General features: G+C 45.4%; 1 protein-coding gene across 1 annotated transcript; it reads right to left on the bottom strand.

Moving 5' to 3' along the window:
- Positions 1-1,033: 1,033 nt before the first annotated feature.
- Positions 1,034-10,680, bottom strand: Rbfa (ribosome binding factor A). The gene is made up of 6 exons (NM_001398654.1): positions 10,409-10,680; positions 7,576-7,795; positions 6,959-7,071; positions 4,208-4,292; positions 2,155-2,222; positions 1,034-1,782 (listed from the first exon to the last, which is right to left on the bottom strand). Exons 1-6 carry the CDS (start codon positions 10,570-10,572, stop codon positions 1,395-1,397), a joined length of 1,038 nt encoding a protein of 345 aa, NP_001385583.1. The 5' UTR covers positions 10,573-10,680; the 3' UTR covers positions 1,034-1,394.
- Positions 10,681-19,731: the final 9,051 nt, after the last annotated feature.

Below are 19,731 nucleotides of genomic sequence, written 5' to 3' on the forward strand. Positions count from 1 at the left end.
GGAGACACTTCCCCACAGAAACACTCCCTTAACTATTCGACAAATTTTGATGGTAACACCCTATTGCTGGTCACAGGACATGGGTATTCAAGTGGGTGTGGGACCTGGATACTTTGTCCCTGCTGGCTGGCTAGCTTTGATAGTACTAGATGCTGGGCAGGCTGCCGAAAGGGGGAAGTCATCAGACACCTTACCTAGCTGTGGACCTGTGAACCATATAACGATGGCCACCCTGGTAAGATATCCAGAGAGGCATGAGCGTTATGGCAGTAAGCAGGTACTTCCTGATGGGATTTAAGGTCCGCTTACAGACGGGAACTCGTGCCTGGTACTGTAACCTTGGTCAAGAACCCAAAGCCGGGGGGGGGGGGGGGGGTCACAGGCCCTGGAGAACTTGCTTCTATCACTGTGCTAGATGGACATAGAATCGAACTGCCTTCTAGACACTTCTCTTTCTACCCACAGATTAGTGTAGTCAGATTCTCCATCAGAGAAGCAGGTGGCGGGGCTCAGAGACACATGACTGGTCAAAGCGCCTGGAGTCCAGGAATCACTGTAGCCCTCAATGGGGTCTATCTACATCACACCCTCTCTCCCTCAAACCTCCCGGAGTGATTTTCAGGAGAGGGAGAGGTCAGGAAGCAGGGTTGCCCAGCAGTCTCCTGGACATGACAGTTCACTGCGGCTCTGAGCTGAGAGCAGCTGGCTGCCTGCACAGGATCAAGCCAGTCACTATTTCAGCGAGGGCTGAGGTGGGCTCAGATGCCTCAGCTCCAGGTTAGGACCTACTGGCAGCTGGTGGCTGCTGGGGGAGGAAGAGTCTGTTTTCTTTGGGGGCCGCAGAGGTGTAAGCCCCTCCTGGGTGGTCTGTGCTCCAGTGACAGCCCCGTTCCCATGTTACAAACGGGTAGCACGGGTTAGATTGAGTGACGCGTGCAGCTGGGAGGGAGACTTAGGGAACGGGAACCCGACAATAGTTAAAAGGGAGAGAAGCGAATATGTTAAAAATACATTGTGCATATACACAAAATTCTCCAAGAGTAAAGAGAAAATAGTTTATTTGAAGAGAAGTCATCAGGAACCAGGGTCTTCACTGTGGAGATCTGCAGATGCAGTCCTATGGGGTCTGTGCTCAGCCTCTGTGAGTGACTGAGAGTCACTCCGTGACGAGATTCCGTTTTAGTTATGCATGAACGCTGGAGGAAAACCAGTGAGTCCAGACAGGTGATGGGGTGTACCGACGGCTGGAAAGATGACTGACAAACAGCAGGACGGCCTGCACCAGGAGCTCCGCCTCCATCTCCTGACCCGGAAGTAAACTCTCCCCTCTGCTCAAAGGCTCTGTCCCCAGTCTGACCCACTGGCAGGGGCGGGCAGCTCTGAGGCCCCACCCCTTACCCCTGCTCTCTTTTGCCACCGAGCCCCTGCTGGACGCCCTCACCTCCACCCTCTGCTTCCCACTCGTCCTCAGCCTCCTGGGCGTGGCATTCCCACTCTGTGCTGCTGTCCTCATCCTCATCCTCCTCACCCAAAAGGAAGCTTCTGGGGGAAGCATCCTGGTGCTGGCGGGATCGGGCCTTCTTTCTCTTTCGGAGCAAATGAGCGGGATCAGGCGCCTGCTCCTGCCCTGATGGTGGCGCCAGGCTCACACACTGGAGCCCTCGCTCCTTCTTGCGTTTGTACTCCATTATTTGCTTATTCAGTGCCTCGTGGTCAATCCCACACAGATTTGGGTGTGTGGTTGGTTCTGGGGAGTCATGTGGTGCCTGGGCATCGGGGCTCCTGTGGGGAGAGAGAAGCCTTCACACAGAGTCCAGACCGAGCTCCAAAGCACGAAGCAAAGCATCTGCATAGGACCCAGGCTACATCCTCCCACTTCCGACCTTGTCTGAGGGTGACCGGGATGTAGAAAAGCAATCCTGGTCTAGGTTCTTCAGAGTCAGAGACAGTGGCTTGTTTGGACCATGTGTGCATCCCCAGGTTTCCTCATCTGAGCTGGGAGGTATACAGGCAGCCACCCAGAACTATGCAGACCTGTGCTGGGTCCAGGGGCAGGTGCCAGGGGACAATGTGGGCGAGCAGAGGCACAGACTGAGCGGCTGCCGTGGCTTAAGCATGGGCCACAGGTAACAGGAAGATGTTTGCATGCCTTACCTCAAACCATCCAAGTCATCCCTTTCATCTGGGGGTCCAAAGTCAGCCACAGCCAGTAACCGATCTACCTGAAAGGAAGGTATGGGATGGTCGGCCACAGGTCCAGGGTCCAGCAGCCCTGCACACTGCCCAGCACAAGTCTGCTGGCTTCAGTTAACACCAGTGCAGGTGCCTTCTCAATGCAGAGATTCACACCCTCGCTGTCCCATTAATTTGTCCCAAGTTCCCTGACAACAACTGAGGCTCCCTGCATTTGTAACATTAGGCAAGTCTAGAAGGAAAAGAAACACTGGTTGAATTACATAACTAAAGTTTACTGATTTCTAAGGTGCTTTTGCAAAATAACTCCACTTGGCAACAGAATTTTGAGTGTTTACGGACAGGAAGCCCTAGCACAGCAAGAACAGATGTGAGATCACCACAGTCTCAGCCAAAGGAGCCCATTGTGGAGCCAAGAGGCCTGAGACAAAAGTAGCAGCACTTGGGAGTCAGAGGCAGGGGGATCTCTGTGAGTTCAAGGAATGTCTGGTCTACATAGCAAGTTCTAGGCCAGCCAGGGCTATACATTGAGACTCTCAAAAATAAAGGAAAGTAAACCAACAAAACATGAAAATTTACCCAGTGAAGCTCAATGAGTATAGAAAAGTATAAAAGTAAAGTATAAAAAGCTAATTATTTGGGCAAAGGAGATGGTTCAGTGCGAAGGCCCTTGTAGCCAAGCCTGGTGACCTTGAGAGGTCCAAAAACCTTGGGAATAAAAAATTCAATCCAGGGAAGCATACTGGGCTCCTGGGAGCCACTGACAATGGGTCACTGATGGGTGATGGCCCCAGGTCGTTAATCAGTGATGGCCGTGGCCCTAGGTCATTGATCAGTGATGACCCTGGCCCCAGGTCATTGATCAGTGTCTGGGGCTGAGTCAGCTCCTGGGACACCTAGCTGGAGGAGACAAGGCTAGAAGTGAGCTGGTCTCTGATACTCTCCAAGGTCTCCCAAATACAATGGAACTAACATAGTGACCAATCAAAATTGTACTAATGCTGCTGCTGTTCTTCTAGCCAATTGTATTAGAGGTTATCTAACACTTCTGGAAAATTCCCCCAGCCCTACATAAAAGGGGACCTGCGAGCTACTCTGGTGGTCATCATTTTGAGGAATGGTTGACCCCTGAATGCTGGTAATTTCTGCAGAATAACCACTCTGCCTTTGCATACTATTTGAGATTCGGGTCTCCCTTCAGCGATTCTCTGGCCCTAACAACCTGGGCAGGGTCTTCAGAACAGACATGGTAGAATGGTGTCCTCTGACCTCAACACCCACTGTGCTGACTAGTCTTATACCAATCTGACATAAGCTAGAGACACCTGGGAAGAAGAAACTTCAACTGAGAAAATGTCCCTGTGGCCTGGACACCTTCTGGCCTATGGGCAAGCATGTAGAGCATTTCCTTAAGTAGGAAATTGATGTGGGGATGCCTAGCCCATTGTGGTAGCACTACCCCTGGGTTGGTGGCCCTCAGGTGTATAAGGGAGCTAGCTATGAGGAAGAAGGTGACAAGCAAACTCCTACATGAGCCCTGCCTCCAGGTTACTGTCCTGTTCCTACCCTGACTTCCCTCAGCGAGGGACTGTGATATACAACTAAGCTGAGATAAGCTCTTCCCTCCCCGGTTACTTATAGTCATAGTGTTTTACCATAGCCATAGAAACCCTAACTAAGACACACATGCGCGCACACACACGCGCACACACACACAGGTGAACACACACAGGAATGGAGTGAAGACTTGGTGGTTTGGAACACTGGCTGCTCTTCCAGAGGATCTGGGTTCAATTCCCAGCACCCACACACTGGTTCCTGGGATCAAGTGCCCTTTTCTGGCCTCGGAGGGCAATATATGCATGTGGTACAGACAGACAGACATGCAGGTAAAACACCCATATTCATAAAGTTTCTAAACTAATAAGTCAGCAGATAAACACACACATAAATAAAAGCTCATTCTGGTGTACGCGAGATTTTTTTAAAAGGGCCAATTATTGTAAAAGCTCACCTCAGCCAGGACTATGTCTCTCTTGTCTTGAACAAACACTATGGGTGGAACATTTCTCAGGGTTTGCTGAGATATCAGAAGATGCCTGAGGAATGAGAACATGGCATTTAGTGAAGAGGAGCCAAACCCAAACTACATCAAACTCACAAATTTACCAGGAATAAGGGAGACGTGCTCATTATGGAGCAGGGGGCGGAGCAAAGGAAGGAGCGGGGCAAATGAGGGGCGGAGCAAAGGAGGGCGGGGCAGAGCTTAGGTGAAACCTTTTCTATACTGCCTCATCATACAGGATGCACTATACCACCGCTGGTCTTCACTCTTCCGAGGCGACGGAGGCCTAATGAACAAGTTGTTTGGACTGGACTCACTGCATCCTGTACTCACTGGTCCTCCCTGCGAGGACTCCAACCTGACATCCCTGCATGCTAGACATGAAGGGTTTTGGTACAGCTCGGTAATGTGATACAGACCGGACAGTGAGACCAGACACTGAGGTCTAGGCCCTGCAATCCGTTCAAGCTCTGACACCAAGTTTTGGGCAATCACAATAGTCTAAAGATGTGCTCTGCTAACTTTCTTCTGATCCTTCTTTGATGGTTGCAGACACTCGCTATGGAAGTGGATGCCCAGCGACCCTCATACAGAACATGAGACAAACAGTACACAGCCAGACAAACAGGCATGCTAGACGAATCCCACACATGGGTTCCCAATACAGTCTTCTTCCTGGAGTCTGTGGGAGGCATCTGGCTCTGAGATGGTAAGATGCATGACCAGCTGGATTTCTGCCTTTATGTATGAATGTATGAATATATGTATGTATGTATGAATATATGCATGTATGTATGAATGTATGAATATATGTATGTATGAATGTATGTATGAATGAGTATATGAATGAATGTATGTATGTATGAATGTATGAATATATGTATGTATGTATGAATGTATGTATGTATGTATGTATGAATATATGTATGAATGTATGTATGTATGAATGTATGTATGTATTTTCAACTGAATAAACTGAGTGTACTGGCTGGCTTTGTGTCAACATTGACACAATGTAGAGTCATCAAAGAGGAAGGAGCCTCAGTTTATGAAATGCCTCCATGAGGTCCAGCTGTAGGGCATTTTCTCAATTAGTGGTCAGTGGGAGAGGGCCCAGCCCACTGTGGGTGGGGCCATCCTGGGCTGAGTCCTGGTTCTATAAGAAAGCAGGCTGAGCAAGCCATGTGGAGCTAGCCCGCAAGCAGCACCCTCCATGGCCTCTGCATCACCTCCTGCCCCCAGGTTCCTGCCCTGCTTGAGTTCCTGCCCTGACTCCTTCCATGATGAACAGCGATGTGGAAGTGTAATTCCTCCCCACTTGATTTTTGGTCATGAGTTTCACCCAGCAACAGAACCCTGGCTAAGATGCTGGGTAGCTTCACTATGTCCGAGCAGCTCATCCCCTCCCAACATCTGGGTCTCAGGACCTTCACGACTGCAACAGCCACCGAGAGTGACAACAACTTTGTTTACGTTGTTCTGTGGATGTCACTCCACTGGAAATTAAATCTGAGAAACTTAAAAGTGACATTTTAAAAGTCATTAAAACAGTAAGCCTACTAAGTGTGGACACACATACTTTTCATGGAAAACTTACTTTTTAAAGAGGGGCTGAGAGCAGTGGCCTTGTCTGTGTTCGCACTGGAGGGACAGCCAGCCAGTGCTTCACTCGGCACCTCCTGTCGCTATTCTTGCAGATACGCACGAAACTGTGGCCTTACACAGATAAGGAACCGAGGGAGGGGAAACGTATGAACCGTCCTTTGGAAAGGATGGGTCGTTTTTTTTGAGCCTCTGTGCAACGCAACGCAATCCAGTATCACATTAGGATGCACCAGGGTCTGTCAGGTTGGCCAACCTTCTCCCCGTGTGTGGTCTTACAACCTTGTATGTCGGTCAAGTGGTGGACATTAGGTCGAAACCCTGCACAGTACTGTGTGGCACTTGTGAAGTTATGATCCCACGAGAACCGACTTAAAGCTCTTCAGGTTATCAAGTTCACACATATCAAGCCTAACTCGAATTCTGCGAGGGTAAATTTTGCTGCTAGCATTGGGCATGACCAGCTGTCTGCTCCGTAGTGGTTCACTTGTCTGTTCTTCAGAGATGTCTGCCAAAACCCTACACCTGAGCAGCTGCAGGCACTCTCTCACCTCGGGGTGCCCTGGGGGAGCCTCAGCAGCCATTAGAGACCTGCCTGTGCTTCCTGCCATGCACCGACATTTACAGTGGTGTGTGCTTACTCTTTTCCTTGGTCATCCGGGATGCTTTCGGGAAAATGAGGCCCTGTGTGTCTCAGTAAGCTTGGGCAGCAGTGGAACAAAGAGACAACTTTAAAGCAGCCAAAATAGGGGATGGGGATTTAGCTCAGTGGTAGAGCGCTTGCCTAGCAAGCGCAAGGCCCTGGGTTCGGTCCCCAGCTCCGGGGGGGGGGGGGGGGGAGGGAAGCAGCCAAAATAGTTCTTGCCTCACAGACCTGAAAAGACCTGTGGAGCCCCACAAAACCTGTGAGAAATCTGACTAGATTAGGTCTTATAGGAAAATGCAATCTATACTCTAAGAATCAAGGAGATGCTTCTGAGATTTTCCTTAAAAGCAAAAAATCTTCAATGAGAAGTTGTCAAGTTTACCTACAGACAAACGGCCAAGGCACTTAGGGTTCGGGGAGAAGGCGTTACTCAGGGAAGCAAACTCCATCACCTCATGTAGGTAGCGCTCCTCTGCAGGACGGCCTCCGTGTGCCTGTTCTGCTCTGCAGAGACACCTGTCTTCCAGTACACTCGGCAGGCTGAGAAGTCTGGAGTCACAGAGACCTGAAATGCCCCCCAGCTGCACGTCACTGAGGGTTCAGACTGCACAGCTCACACAGTATGTGAGGTAACAGCCTCAGCTTCCTCCGCCTCTAGCAACCTATTCTGGTGATGCCAGCCAGAGAGCACAGCACTCACAGAGGGTAAGTAGGGTCACAAACACCCAAGTTCACATCCCTTCTCTCAGCTCAGCCCCATGTACCTCACAGCACGGCTCACAGCCCCTTCCAGGAAAGATGAGGGCCCCTCACTATCTTTATAAAGACAACAGCCGTGTGGAAACCCCACGACATTCCTAAGTACTTCTAATGCTTCATCTCATCCCCTGGCTGACAAGGGGTTGTCACAGGTCCCTCACCTGGGTACAGAAAAGCTCTACCTGTGCACCTTGACCCCCTATTTAAACCAGATTTGACACCTGCAGCCCCAAGCCAAGACCGAAGGTTCCAGGGCTTCAGGCAAAACTAAGCTTGTGCCCTCCTGCCCCAAACCCTGACCTCTGCTCACCTTGGAGAGCTCGACATTCAGGTCATACACCTCTTGGCTCACTTCAGGAGTGCACAGCAGCTCTGTCAATGACTTGTGGAGAAGGCCGTTCAGGACCCTTAGGCGTATAGTGTCCTCCTTCCTAGTCTTCTTTAACGTGTTCTTCGTGAGGAACTCATACTTGGATGGCTTGTGAGTCAAGTGAGACCCCAGGGATGGAGCTTCATACCAAAACTTCTTTCTGTGTCAAGCAAACAGAAATTAGGTTGGGAGGGGGAGGCTGGAGAAACAGCTCAGGAGTTAACGACACTAGTTAGTCTTTCAGGGGACCTGGGTTCAGTTCCAGCATTTGCATGGTGTCTCACAATGTTCCAGGGAATCTGAAAGATGCTTCAGACCTCCACAGATACCAGGCTTGCACACAATGCATGTAACATACATGCAGGCAAAATACTCACATAACATACATGCAGGCAAAATACTCACAGAAATAGATCCTTTTCTGTTTGTTTGTTTTTCTGGCCTTGAATTCAAGAGATGTTGCCTTTGCCTCCGAGTGTTTGGGTTAAAGACATGCGCCACCACCACTCAGGTACGAGGTCGAGTGTTGGCATTGGACACCTTTAAATCCAGCACCCAAGATGGAGAGCCAAGTGGATCTCTGTGAGTCAGAGGCCAGCCTGGTCTACAGAGTAAGTCCCAAGACAGTCAGAGCTGCCTGTTACACAGAGAAACTGTCTTGAAAAACCACACACACACACACACACACACACACACACACACACACACAGAGAGAGAGAGAGAGAGAGAGAGAGAGAGAGAGAGAGAGAGAGAAACGCATATGCATAAAAGACATCCTTAAAAAGAGATGGGGGCTCCTTTTTAAATAAATTACATGAGATAGCTATGACAAGTTAAAAGAAGTTTTGCATAAACTACATCAAAAGGCTGTGACGCTTCAAGTATAGGTGCTTTCATTGGACACAGGGGTGTGTTAATGGGACCCTAACAACTACTGAAGTTTAGTAGACAACAACATGGCTATGGGGGATGGGACAGAAGACACTTTGCCCTGTAATTTTGACTAGTGTCTATCTACAGGGGAAGGACAGACAGACAGGCCGTTAAGATTTTATCTCCAAACTTCACGAAAGCGCTGTGCCTCGTTGGTCATTCATGAAGATGAAGGTTGATGGTTCTGGTGTGCTGCACTGAACCCTTAGGGAATTGAGGGAAGCCTCACTTCTCACTACTAGAACAGGAGCGAGTTCCAGGAGAGTAGGGAAAGGGGGCAAATGCCCAGACAAGTACAAAATGCTGGTAAGTAGAGGGACCAAAGGCCAGATGTAACAGTAAAAGTGAGCGTACCGCTCCCAGACCATGTTTTCCAGAACCTTCCAGTAGCCTGGGCTCCTCATAAGAATGGCGGACTCTCAGGGTTGAAGAGGGCATACGTAAGGAGAGCTTAAGACATCTTGAAGTGCCAGAAAGCAACGGCTCTACACATGGGGTGTGCCAAGAGAACAAAGGGGTTGAGGGGCTGCTGATGCCCAAAGATGGAGCGCTTGCAGCAAAATAAAACAATGGCTGCTAACCGCAAGTCCACACTGATAGACGGATTAATAAATGAAGGAGGAATCCCCCACAAAGAACCCCAAAGAAGCCATGACGATAATTCTTCACCTCTTAAGATCAGGGGCTACACTCAGCAACTTCCTCCCAAAAGTGACAAACGGGACAGCTGATCCCCAGAACAGTAGAGAGCACACTGGCTATGGACATCACTGGATAAGACAGGATAAAATGGGGCTGGACAGATGGCTCAGTGGTTAGAGCACTAACCGCTCTTCCTAGAGGTCCTGAGTTCAAATCCCAGCCATCCCATGGTGGCTCACAACCATCTGTAATGGGATCTGATGCCCTCTTCTGCTGTGTCTGAAGACAGCGACAGTGTACTCACTCACAAACATTAAATAAATAAATCTTTTTTTAAAAAAGAAAAGACAGGATAAAATGGTAAGAAGCTCACAGCTGTATACACCTATAAGATGGATAAAATGGTGCTTTTCCTGTGTTACTTTTCCCCCAAGTCCACAACCCACATATAACCATGAAGAAAATACCGAATTCCAGCAGTGTGCAACCACACGACCTGGATTCTCCAGAACTGTTACAGCTGTCAAACATGGAAAGACTGACCACAAGCTACTGTGTCTGGATAGGACATAGTAAGACATTAAGAATAGCACATTAAGTTCTGATAGAGTGTCTGAGACCAGACTCAGAACTCTGCACTTCTTCATAAGCCGAAAACCACCTGTAAAATCATTTGTTAAAACAAACCCCCCAAAATATAACTGGCCTAACACACTTGGTAGTTCTAAGATGCTGTGGAAATTTAAAAAACAAGCATAAACAAAACCCTTTTTCTTGTTTTTGGAGACACAGCTTCTCTGCTTAGTCCTGACTACCCTGAAACTCATACTATAGACCAGGCTGGCCTTGAACTCAGATCAGAGATCCGCCTATCTCTGCCTCCCAAGTGCCACTGCCCAGCCAAATCAAAGTGTCTTATATCTTTATTATTAAAAATATCTAATTAAGACAAATTTTCCGCACTGTGAGGTTTCAGGAGGCTTAACCCTGTACAAAAATAAACTTAAAGTGTGAAGGGAACGTGTAAATTGTCAAGGGTCAAACTGCAGGTGATCTGCCAATAATAATAACATGAACCGATACCTGTCCCCATGGTCCCGGCTCAACCCCTCAAAGACATCGGTTCACTGTAGAAACTGCCTCCATCCAACCGTGCACCAGGCGACCAGGCCCGCAGAGGACCCTGATCGGTGCATACCTGGTTTTCGAAGCAAATTTCTTGAGCAAGTTCTTGCTTCCGCAGGAGGTGACCGAGGTGTGCAGGGCCAGCGAGCTGCTGGGAAGAAGCGCGGCCCTGTAGCTGCCCCGCAGAGCCTGCAGCCCCGCGCAGGAGCCTCTCAGCCCCGCGACGCTGGCCCACATGCCTGGGAGCGCGGGGCCCGCAAGCTCGATTATGCACTGGACAGACGGGAGAGTAAGCCCTAGATGACCAAAGACGAGACCCGGCAGCAGGAAGCCCCGGCCATGTGTAGGCGGGGCTAACCAGACATGTGGGCGGGGCCGCGGCGCGAAGTTATGACTGTTGTGGGCGGGGCGCCCACTGTGCGAAATGGTCAGGGCCCCAAACCACCTAGATCTTTTTTTTTTTTTTTAATTTTATTTTTAGCCGTACAGTTCTTTTATTATTTACTTATATAAATGCGTCCGTGACACATCGGCACGTAAATGCAGGTGCCTCCGGAAGCCAGCTGAGAGCGTGCATCCCCTGGAGCCGGAATTAGAGAACTGCCTGATGGATTGCTGGAAACGCAGCACCCCTCGGGAAGAGCAGCCAAGTGCTCTTAATAGTTTAGACGCCTCTTCAGCCCCACCCAGCTTATTTTAAAGCAGGGCCGTGTTGCCCATACTGCAGTGTGCATTTCAAAAAGCTTGAAGGGTTTTTTGATCGTCTCACCACTAAAGAGGGAACAAATGTTTGAGGAGACAGTTGATCTTAACCTGACTGAAACATGCAACGCACCGGGTATGTAAACGGTGTATAGTGGTACTGTCTCTGGTTTAATGTTTTAGTTTTAAGATTATTTAAAAGTGAAAAACCAGAGTAAAACGCTGACAAAGAAGGCTGTGCATCCAAGCACTTTGGGTGAGGAGACCGAGGGGAGATGGGCCTAACTCCACTGCCTGCAATGACGCTGTTGTCTTCATTACTGTTGTTAGTTTTCCTAATCTACCTTTTTCCCTATTTCCTCACCTCAACTCATCAGCCGTCCCCTCACTGGGGAGAACATTTAGTAGAGGGACGTACATATCAGATTTTTAACAAGATGAACGATGACATGGTCCACCAGGAAATCAGATCTGGCCCAGAGTGTTCATCCACATTCAAACTGAAAACTAAGCATAGTGTTTTCATTTAAAGCTGCTGTCTGCGGGCTGAGCTTTTGTAGTTGGTTGTTAAGGGCGATTACCTATTCTTTCAGCTGTTTCTCTGGGTCATTCTGTTCTAGGTAACAAGGGGGTCATGCTATAAGTAAGTAGTCAGTTCAAGCAGTGCTCTGAGTGAATTACAAAAAAAAAAAAAAAAAAAAAAAAAAAAGCAATGAACCAGAATCTAACGATCTAATAATTGGTCTTTTCTTCTTTATTCTATTTTAGTAGGATGTTACATTCAGAATAACACTCTTTCCTCATATTAGCCAAAGGGCCTGTCGCATGGCAGCACATTGAAAAACAACCACTTTACAAGCCAGAGAACAGAGTAACTGGCTTTGTCCCGACTGTGGCATTTGAATCCACTGGGAAAGACCAAAGACAGACTCAATCCAAATTTTGATTAAGTAATTTTATTCTTGCCAAGCAGCAAGTGGGTTTAAGGTGGGGTTTTAAAGACGGACCTCAGAAAGGTCTCCTTTACAGTCAGACATGGCATCCACAGCTGGGCAGGAAAACTCTTTTGCTTTTCTCGGTTGGTTTTTCCCTCTGCTATAGAGTAATAAACCTACCATGTCGCTGTGTGGTGATGGTGCATGTCTTTAACCCCAGCACTCCGGAGGCAGAGGCAGGTGGATCTCTGAGTTTGAAGCCAGCCTTGTCTATAGTGTGAGTTCCAGGACAGCCAGGGCTACACAGAGAAACCCTGTCTCCAAACAAGCAAACAACAGAGACCATTCCATACCTTCCCCACAGCACTAAGCAGGTCTTACAGAGGCAAAGGCAGCTGTTATGTCTCACAGCTCACTGTCCTGTTCCTACCTCTTGTGCTGCCCTCTAGGAGCTCCCAGGCATTTCAGAGCAAAAGGTCTTAAGGGAGGCTTGGCTCCATATTCAATGTCTTTAGCCTTAACAGGGAACCTTTGTAAATTACAGTCAGGTCTGAGCACTCTAACAACCAAGATGGAGAACTTCATTTCTGGCCAGGCAAAAACACAGTGCCATCTTTAAGGGCTGGCTGTCACATCCCCACAGTTCAAACTAACTTGGAATATCCGCACCCCCCCAAAAAAAATCATAGCCAGCTGTATCAACAGTTGTGCACAGTAACGTATGGTAATAGATAAATGAGTGTTAGCTCTGTGGGAGAGTCATAGAACATGCCTCTGACCATTTGAGCTGGCTCATTGGTGCAATCCCAATAGTTGAAAGACAGAGGTAAGAGGGTTTCTTCAAGGGCCACCCTGAGCTACAGACTTAAGATCGTGAAATAAATAGGAAAAAAAGAAAATCTTTTACAAATCTTAATAGCTTACTCTGTGATGAAACTAAATTGTATTGTGGGCATGTTGGTATGTTATAACTCTTCCATATAAATATGCCACATGACAGACCAGCTAGGCATGACTATATATAATTCCATTTTTTGAAATGTATAAAATAGACCCAAATCCCATGGGGGACAGAGCTGAATGCCCAGATGTTCGGACAATCCTGAGACCGCAAGACAGTCCATCACTTCTGTCCACCTCTCCCACATCCCTGGCCCAAGAGAAAACTGCATAGTGCCTCTGGATTCAGTACTATAAGGGCAGTCAGCAGCAGGAACGCCTGCAACTGAACTGAACCGCTCACACAGCTCTCTGAACACAAATCCCATGATGGGAGAGAGCTGGACCCTCAGAAGTGCGGACACTCCTGAGAAATCAGAGGAGACTACTCTCGGCCCACATTCCGGACCCAAGAGGAAATCGCCTAGTGCCATCTGTTCCCCCCAGGCACAGGGACCTAGGAGCAGTCAGGGGCAGGACCATTTGGTTTTCTGCCTGCACCAAGAATTAAAAGCCAGTCATCAGGAGTGCCTACACACCTGAGAGCAGAGCTCTCTGTTCCCATATCCTGCTGGGAAAAAAAAAGTCTACAGGAGTGCTGACACACAGGCCTATGGGAGGGTCAAGCAACTATCCAAGACAGCAAGACAAGCTAACACCAGAGGCAACCTAATGGCAAGAGGCAAGTACAGGAACCTAAGCAACAAAAACCAAGACTACTTGGCAACATCAGAGTCCAGCTCTCCCCCCAAAGCAAATACTGGATAACCAAAAACACTAGGAAAGCAAGATTTAGAAATAAAATCACATTTTATGATGATGATGATGCAGGACTTTTAGAAAGACATAAATAACTCCCTTAAAGAAATGCAGGAGAACACAAGTAAACAAATAGAAGCCCTTAGAGAGGAAACACAAAAATCCCTTAAAGACTTACAGGGAAACACAACCAAACAGGTGAAGGAATTGAACAAAACCATCCAGGATCTAAACATGGAAATAGAAACAATAAAGAAAACACAAAGGGAGACAACCCTGGAGATAGAAAACCTAGGGAAGAGATCAGGAGTCATAGATGCAAGCATCATAAACAGAATACAAGAGATAGAAGAGAGAATCTCAGGGGGCAGAAGATACCATAGAAAATATTGGCACAACAATCAAAGAAAAAGCAAAATGCAAAAAGATTCAGGAAATCCCAAAACATTCAGGAAATCCAGGACACAATGAGAAGACCAAACCTAAGGATAATAAGTATAGAAGAGAGCAAAGACTCCTAACTTAAAGGGCCAGTAAATATCTTCGACAAAATCATAGAAGAAAACTTCCCCAACCTAAAGAAAGAGGTGCCCATAAACATACAAGAAGCCTACAGAACTCCAAATAGATTGGACCAGAAGAGAATTTCCTCCTGTCACATAATAGTCAAAACACCAAATGCACAAAACAAAGAAAGAATATTAAAAGCAGTAAGGGAAAAAATTCAAGTAACATATAAAGGCAGACCTATAAGAATTACACCAGACTTCTCACCAGAGACCATGAAAGCCAGAAGATCCTGGACAGATATCATGCAGACCCTAAGAGAACACAAATGCCAGCCCGGGCTACTATATCCAGCAAAACTCTCAATTAACAGAGATGGAGAAACCAAGTTATTCCATAACAAAACCAAATTTACACAATGTCTTTCTACAAATCCAGCCCTACAAAGGATAAGAGATGGAAAGCTGCAACACAAGGAGGGAAACTACACCCTAGAAAAAAGCAAGAAAGTGGGGTTGGGGATTTAGCTCAGTGGTAGAGCGCTTGCCTAGCAAGTGCAAGGCCCTGGGTTCGGTCCCCAGCTCCGAAAAAAAGAAAAAAAAAGCAAGAAAGTAATCACCTTGCAACAAAACAAAAAGAAGAGAGACACACAAACATAATTCCACCTCCAAATATGAAAATGACAAGAAGCAACAATCACTCTTCCTTAATACCTCTTAACATCAAAATGGACTCAATTCCCCAATAAAAAGACATAGACTAACAGACTAGATACCTAAACAGGATCCAGCATTTTGCTGCATGCAGGAAACACACCTCAGAGACAAAGACAGACACTACCTCAGAGTGAAAGGCTGGAAAACAATTTTCCAAGCAAATGGCCCGAAGAAACAAGCTGGAGTAGCCATTCTAATATCGAATAAAATCGACTTTCAACCAAAAGTCATCAAAAAAGGTAAGGAAGGACACTTCATATTCATCAAAGAAAAAAGCCACCAAGATGAACTTTATGCTCCAAATGCAAGGGCACCTACATTCATAAAAGAAACTTTTATGCAATCACACATTGCACCTCACACAATAATAGTAGGAGATTTCAACACCCCACTCTTATCATTGGACAGGTCATGGAAACAGAAATCAAACAGAGACATAGAGAAACTAACAGAAGTTATGACCCAAAGGAACTTAACAGATATTTATATATATTTATAACATTTCATCCTAAAACAAAAAAATGCACCTTCTTCTCAGCACCTCATGGTACCTTCTCCAAAACTGACCATATAATCGGTCACAAAACAGGCCTCAACAGATACAGGAAGATAGAAATAATCCCATGCATCCTATCAGATCACCACGGAATAAGGCTGGTTTTGAATATCAACAAAAATGACAGAAAGCTCACATATACGTGGAAGTTGAACAATGCTCTACTCAATGATAATTTGGTCAAGGAAGAAATAAAGAAAGAAATTAAAGACTTCTTAGAATTTAATGAAAATGAAGGCACAACATATCCAAACTTACGGGATACAATGAAGGCATTGCTAAGAGGGAAACTCCTAGCTCTAAGTGCCTGCAGAAAGAAACAGGAGAGAGCATATGTCAGCAGCTTGACAGCACACCTAAAAGCTCTAGAACAAAAAGAAGCAAATATGCTCAAGAGGAGTAGAAGGCAGGAGATAATCAAACTCAGGGCTGAAATCAACCAAGTAGAAACAAAAAGGACCATACAAAGAATCAACAGAACCAAAAGTTGGTTCTTTGAGAAAATCAACAAGATAGATAAATCCTTATTGAGACTAACCAGAGGGCACAGAGAGTGTGTCCAAATTAACAAAATCAGAAATGAAAATCGAAATGAAAAGGGAGACATAACAACAGAATCTGAGGAAATTAAAAAAATCATCAGATCCTATTACAAAAGCCTACTTTCAACAAAACTGGAAAATCTTGAGGAAATAGACATTTTTCTAGACAAATACCAGGTACCAAAGTTAAATCAGGAACAGATAAACCATTTAAGCAACCCCATAACTCCTAAAGAAATAGAAGCAATTATTATAAGTCTCCTAAACAAAAAGAACCCAGGACCAGATAGGTTCAGTGCAGAATTCTATGAGGTCATAGAAGACCTCATACCAATACTATCCAAACTATTCCACAAAATAGAAACAGATGGAGCGCTACCGAATTCCTTCTATGAAGCCACAATTATGCTTATACCTAAACCACACAAAGACCCAAAAAAGAAAGAGAACTTCAGACCAATTTCCTTTATGAATATCAACGCAAAAATACTCAATAAAATTCTCACAAACCAAATCCAAGTACACATCAAAATGATCATCCATCATGATCGAGTAGACTTCATCCCAGGGATTAGGGGGAAGGTTCAATATATGGAAATCCATCAATGTAATCCACTATATAAACAAACTCAAAGATAAAAACCACATGATTATTTCATTAGATGCTGAGAAAGCCTTGACAAAATTCAACACTCCTTCATGATAAAAGTCCTGGAAAGATCAGGAATTCAAGGCCCATACCTAAATATAGTAAAAGCTATATAGGCAACCCAGTAGGTAATATCAAACTAACTGGAGAGAAACTTGAAGCAATCCCACTAAAATCAGGGACTAGACAAGGCTGCCAACTCTCTCCCTACTTATAGTACTTGAAATCCTAGCCAGAGCAATCAGACAACAAAAGGAGGTCAAAAGGATACAAATTGGGAAGGGAGAAGTCAAAATATCACTACTTGCAGATGATATGATAGTATATTTAAGTGACCCCAAAAGTTCCACCAGAGCATTACTAAGCCTGATAAACAACTTCAGCAAAGTGGCTGAATATAAAATTAACTCAAACAAAGCCTTTCTCTACTCAAAGGATAAACAGGCTGGGAAAGAAATTAGGAAAATGACACTCTTCACAATAGTCCCAAATAATATAAAATACCTCGGTGTGACTTTAACCAAGCAAGTTAAAGATCCGTATGACAAGAACTTCAAGTCTCTGAAGAAAGAAATTGAAGATCTCAGAATATGGAAAGAACTCCCATGCTCATGGATTGGCAGGATTAATATAGTAAAACTGGCCATTTTGCCAAAAGCAATCTACAGATTCAATGCAATCCCCATCAAAATCCCAACTTAATTCTTCATAGAGTTAGAAAGAGCAATTTGCAAATTCATTTGGAATAACAAAAAACCCAGGATATCGAAAACTATACTCAACTTCTGGGGGAATCATCATCCCTGACCTTAAGCTGTATTACAGAGCAATAGTGATAAAAACTGCATGGTATTGATACAGATAGACCAGTGGAATAGAATTGAAGACCCGGAAATGAACACACACACACACCTATGGTCTCTTGACCTTTACAAAGGAGCTAAAATCATCCAGTGGAAAAAAGACAGCATTTTCAACAAATGATGCTGGTTCCACTAGAGGTCAGCATGTAGATGAAAGCAAATTGATCCATTTTTATCGCCTGGTACAAAGCTTAAGTCTAAGTGGATCTTGGAGCTTCACATCAAACTAGATACACTCAAACTAATAGAAGAAAAAGTGGGGAAGAGTCTTGAACACATGGGCACTGGGGAAATTTTTCTGAACAAAACACCAATGGCTTATGCTCTAAGATCAAGAATGGACAAGTGGGACCTCATAAAACCTCAAAGCTTCTGTAAGGCAAAGGACACTGTCATTAGGACAAAATGGAAACCAACATATTGAGAAAAGATCTTTACCAATATATCCTACATCTGATAGAGGGCTAATATCCAAAATGTACAAAGAACTCAAGAAGTTAGACTCCAGAGAACCCAATAACCCTATTAAAATTGGGTAGAGAGCTAAACAAAGAATTCTCAGCTGAGGAATATCAAATGGCTGAGAAGTACCTAAATAAATGTTCAACATTCTTTGTCATCAGGGAAATGCAAATCAAAACAACTCCAAGATTCCACCTCACACCGGTCACAATGGCTAAGATAAAAACTCAGATGACAACAAATGCTGGCAAGGATGCGGAGAAAGAGGAACACTCTTCCATTGTTGGTGGGACTGCAGACTGTACAACCATTCTGGAAATCAGTCTGGAGGTTCCTCAGAAAATTGGACATTCCACTACCTGAGGACCTAGCTATACCTCTCCTGGGCATATACCCAAAAGATGCTCCAACATACAACAAAGACACGTGCTCCACTATGTTCATAGCAGCCTTATTTATAATAGCCAGAAGCTGGAAAGAACCCAGATGCCCTTCAACAGAGGAATGGATACAGAAAATGTGGTACATCTACACAATGGAATATTACTCAGCTATCAAAAACAATGACATTATGAAATTCATAGGCAAATGGCTTGAAACTAGAAAGTATCATCCTGAGTGAGGTAACCCAATCACAGAAAAACACACATGGTATGAACTCACTGATAAGTGGATATTAGCCCAAAAGCTCGAATCACCCAAGATCTAATACACAGACCACATGAAGCTCAAGAAGAAGGATGACCAAAGTGCGGATACTTCAGTCCTTCTTAAAAGGGGGAACAAAAATATTCATAGGAGGGGATATAGAAGCAGAGTTTGGGACAGTGACTGAAGGAACAGCCAGTCAGAGCCTGCCCGACTTGTGCCCCATATATATTTAGTCACCAAGACTAGATAAGATTGATGCAGTTAAGAAGTGCATGCTGACAGGAACAGGATATAGCTGTCTCCTGAGAGACACAGCCAGAGCATGTCCAATACAGAGATGAATGCTAGCAGCAAACAACTGAACTGAGACGGGACCCCTGTTGGAGGAATTAGAGAAAGGATTGAAAGAGATGAAGGGGTTTGCAACCCCATAAGAACAACAATGCCAACCAACCAGAGCTCCCAGGGACTGAACCACTACCCAAAGACTATACATGGCCTGACCCATGGCTCCAGTTGCATATGTAACAGAGGAAGGCCTTGTTGGGCACCAATGGAAGAAGAAGCCCTTGGTCCTGCCAAGTTTGGACCTCCCCACCCCCTGTGTAGGGAAATGTTGGGGTGGCTGGTAAGGGGGGGTGGGTGAGGAGAGGAATACCCTTATAGAAGATGGGTAGGGGGATGGGATAGGGGGTTTATGTCCGGGAAACCCGGAAAAGTAATAACATTTGAAATTCAAATAAAAAAATCTAATAAAAAACAAAACAAAACAAAACAAACTAAAGAAACGTATAAAATAGGTCAATCTACAAGCAGAATATAGATTGGTAGTTGCCATAAGCTGCAGGGTCAAGGAAATGGAAAACAATTACTTTTTCTTCTCAAAGTTACCTTTTCACTAAAATTTGTTCGTAGTCTCAGTTCCTGCTCTCTGTGCCTACCTGGGTGATATTTTAGACTACATGTACAGTATATATCAATAAATATTATTTTTATTAAAAACATCTTTTATTTTTATTTACTTTTGAGACAGCATCTTATATATCTCCGAGTAGTCTCAACCATACTGTATTACACAAGGATGAAGTTGAACTTAAGAAAAAAAGATTTATTTC

Source organism: Rattus norvegicus, chromosome 18 (assembly GCF_036323735.1).
Source record: "Rattus norvegicus strain BN/NHsdMcwi chromosome 18, GRCr8, whole genome shotgun sequence".
NCBI lineage: Eukaryota > Metazoa > Chordata > Mammalia > Rodentia > Muridae > Rattus > Rattus norvegicus.

What these genes read in the sequence shown, in the direction of transcription:
- Rbfa (NM_001398654.1), bottom strand. Translation starts at nt 10,572, where the DNA reads ATGTGGGCCAGCGTCGCGGGGCTGAGAGGCTCCTGCGCGGGGCTGCAG. An exon ending in AAATTTGCTTCGAAAACCAG is followed by an intron (nt 7,796 to 10,408) that starts GTATGCACCGAT and finishes TGCTTGACACAG; the next exon opens with AAAGAAGTTTTGGTATGAAG. An exon ending in TGAATGTCGAGCTCTCCAAG is followed by an intron (nt 7,072 to 7,575) that starts GTGAGCAGAGGT and finishes GGGGCATTTCAG; the next exon opens with GTCTCTGTGACTCCAGACTT.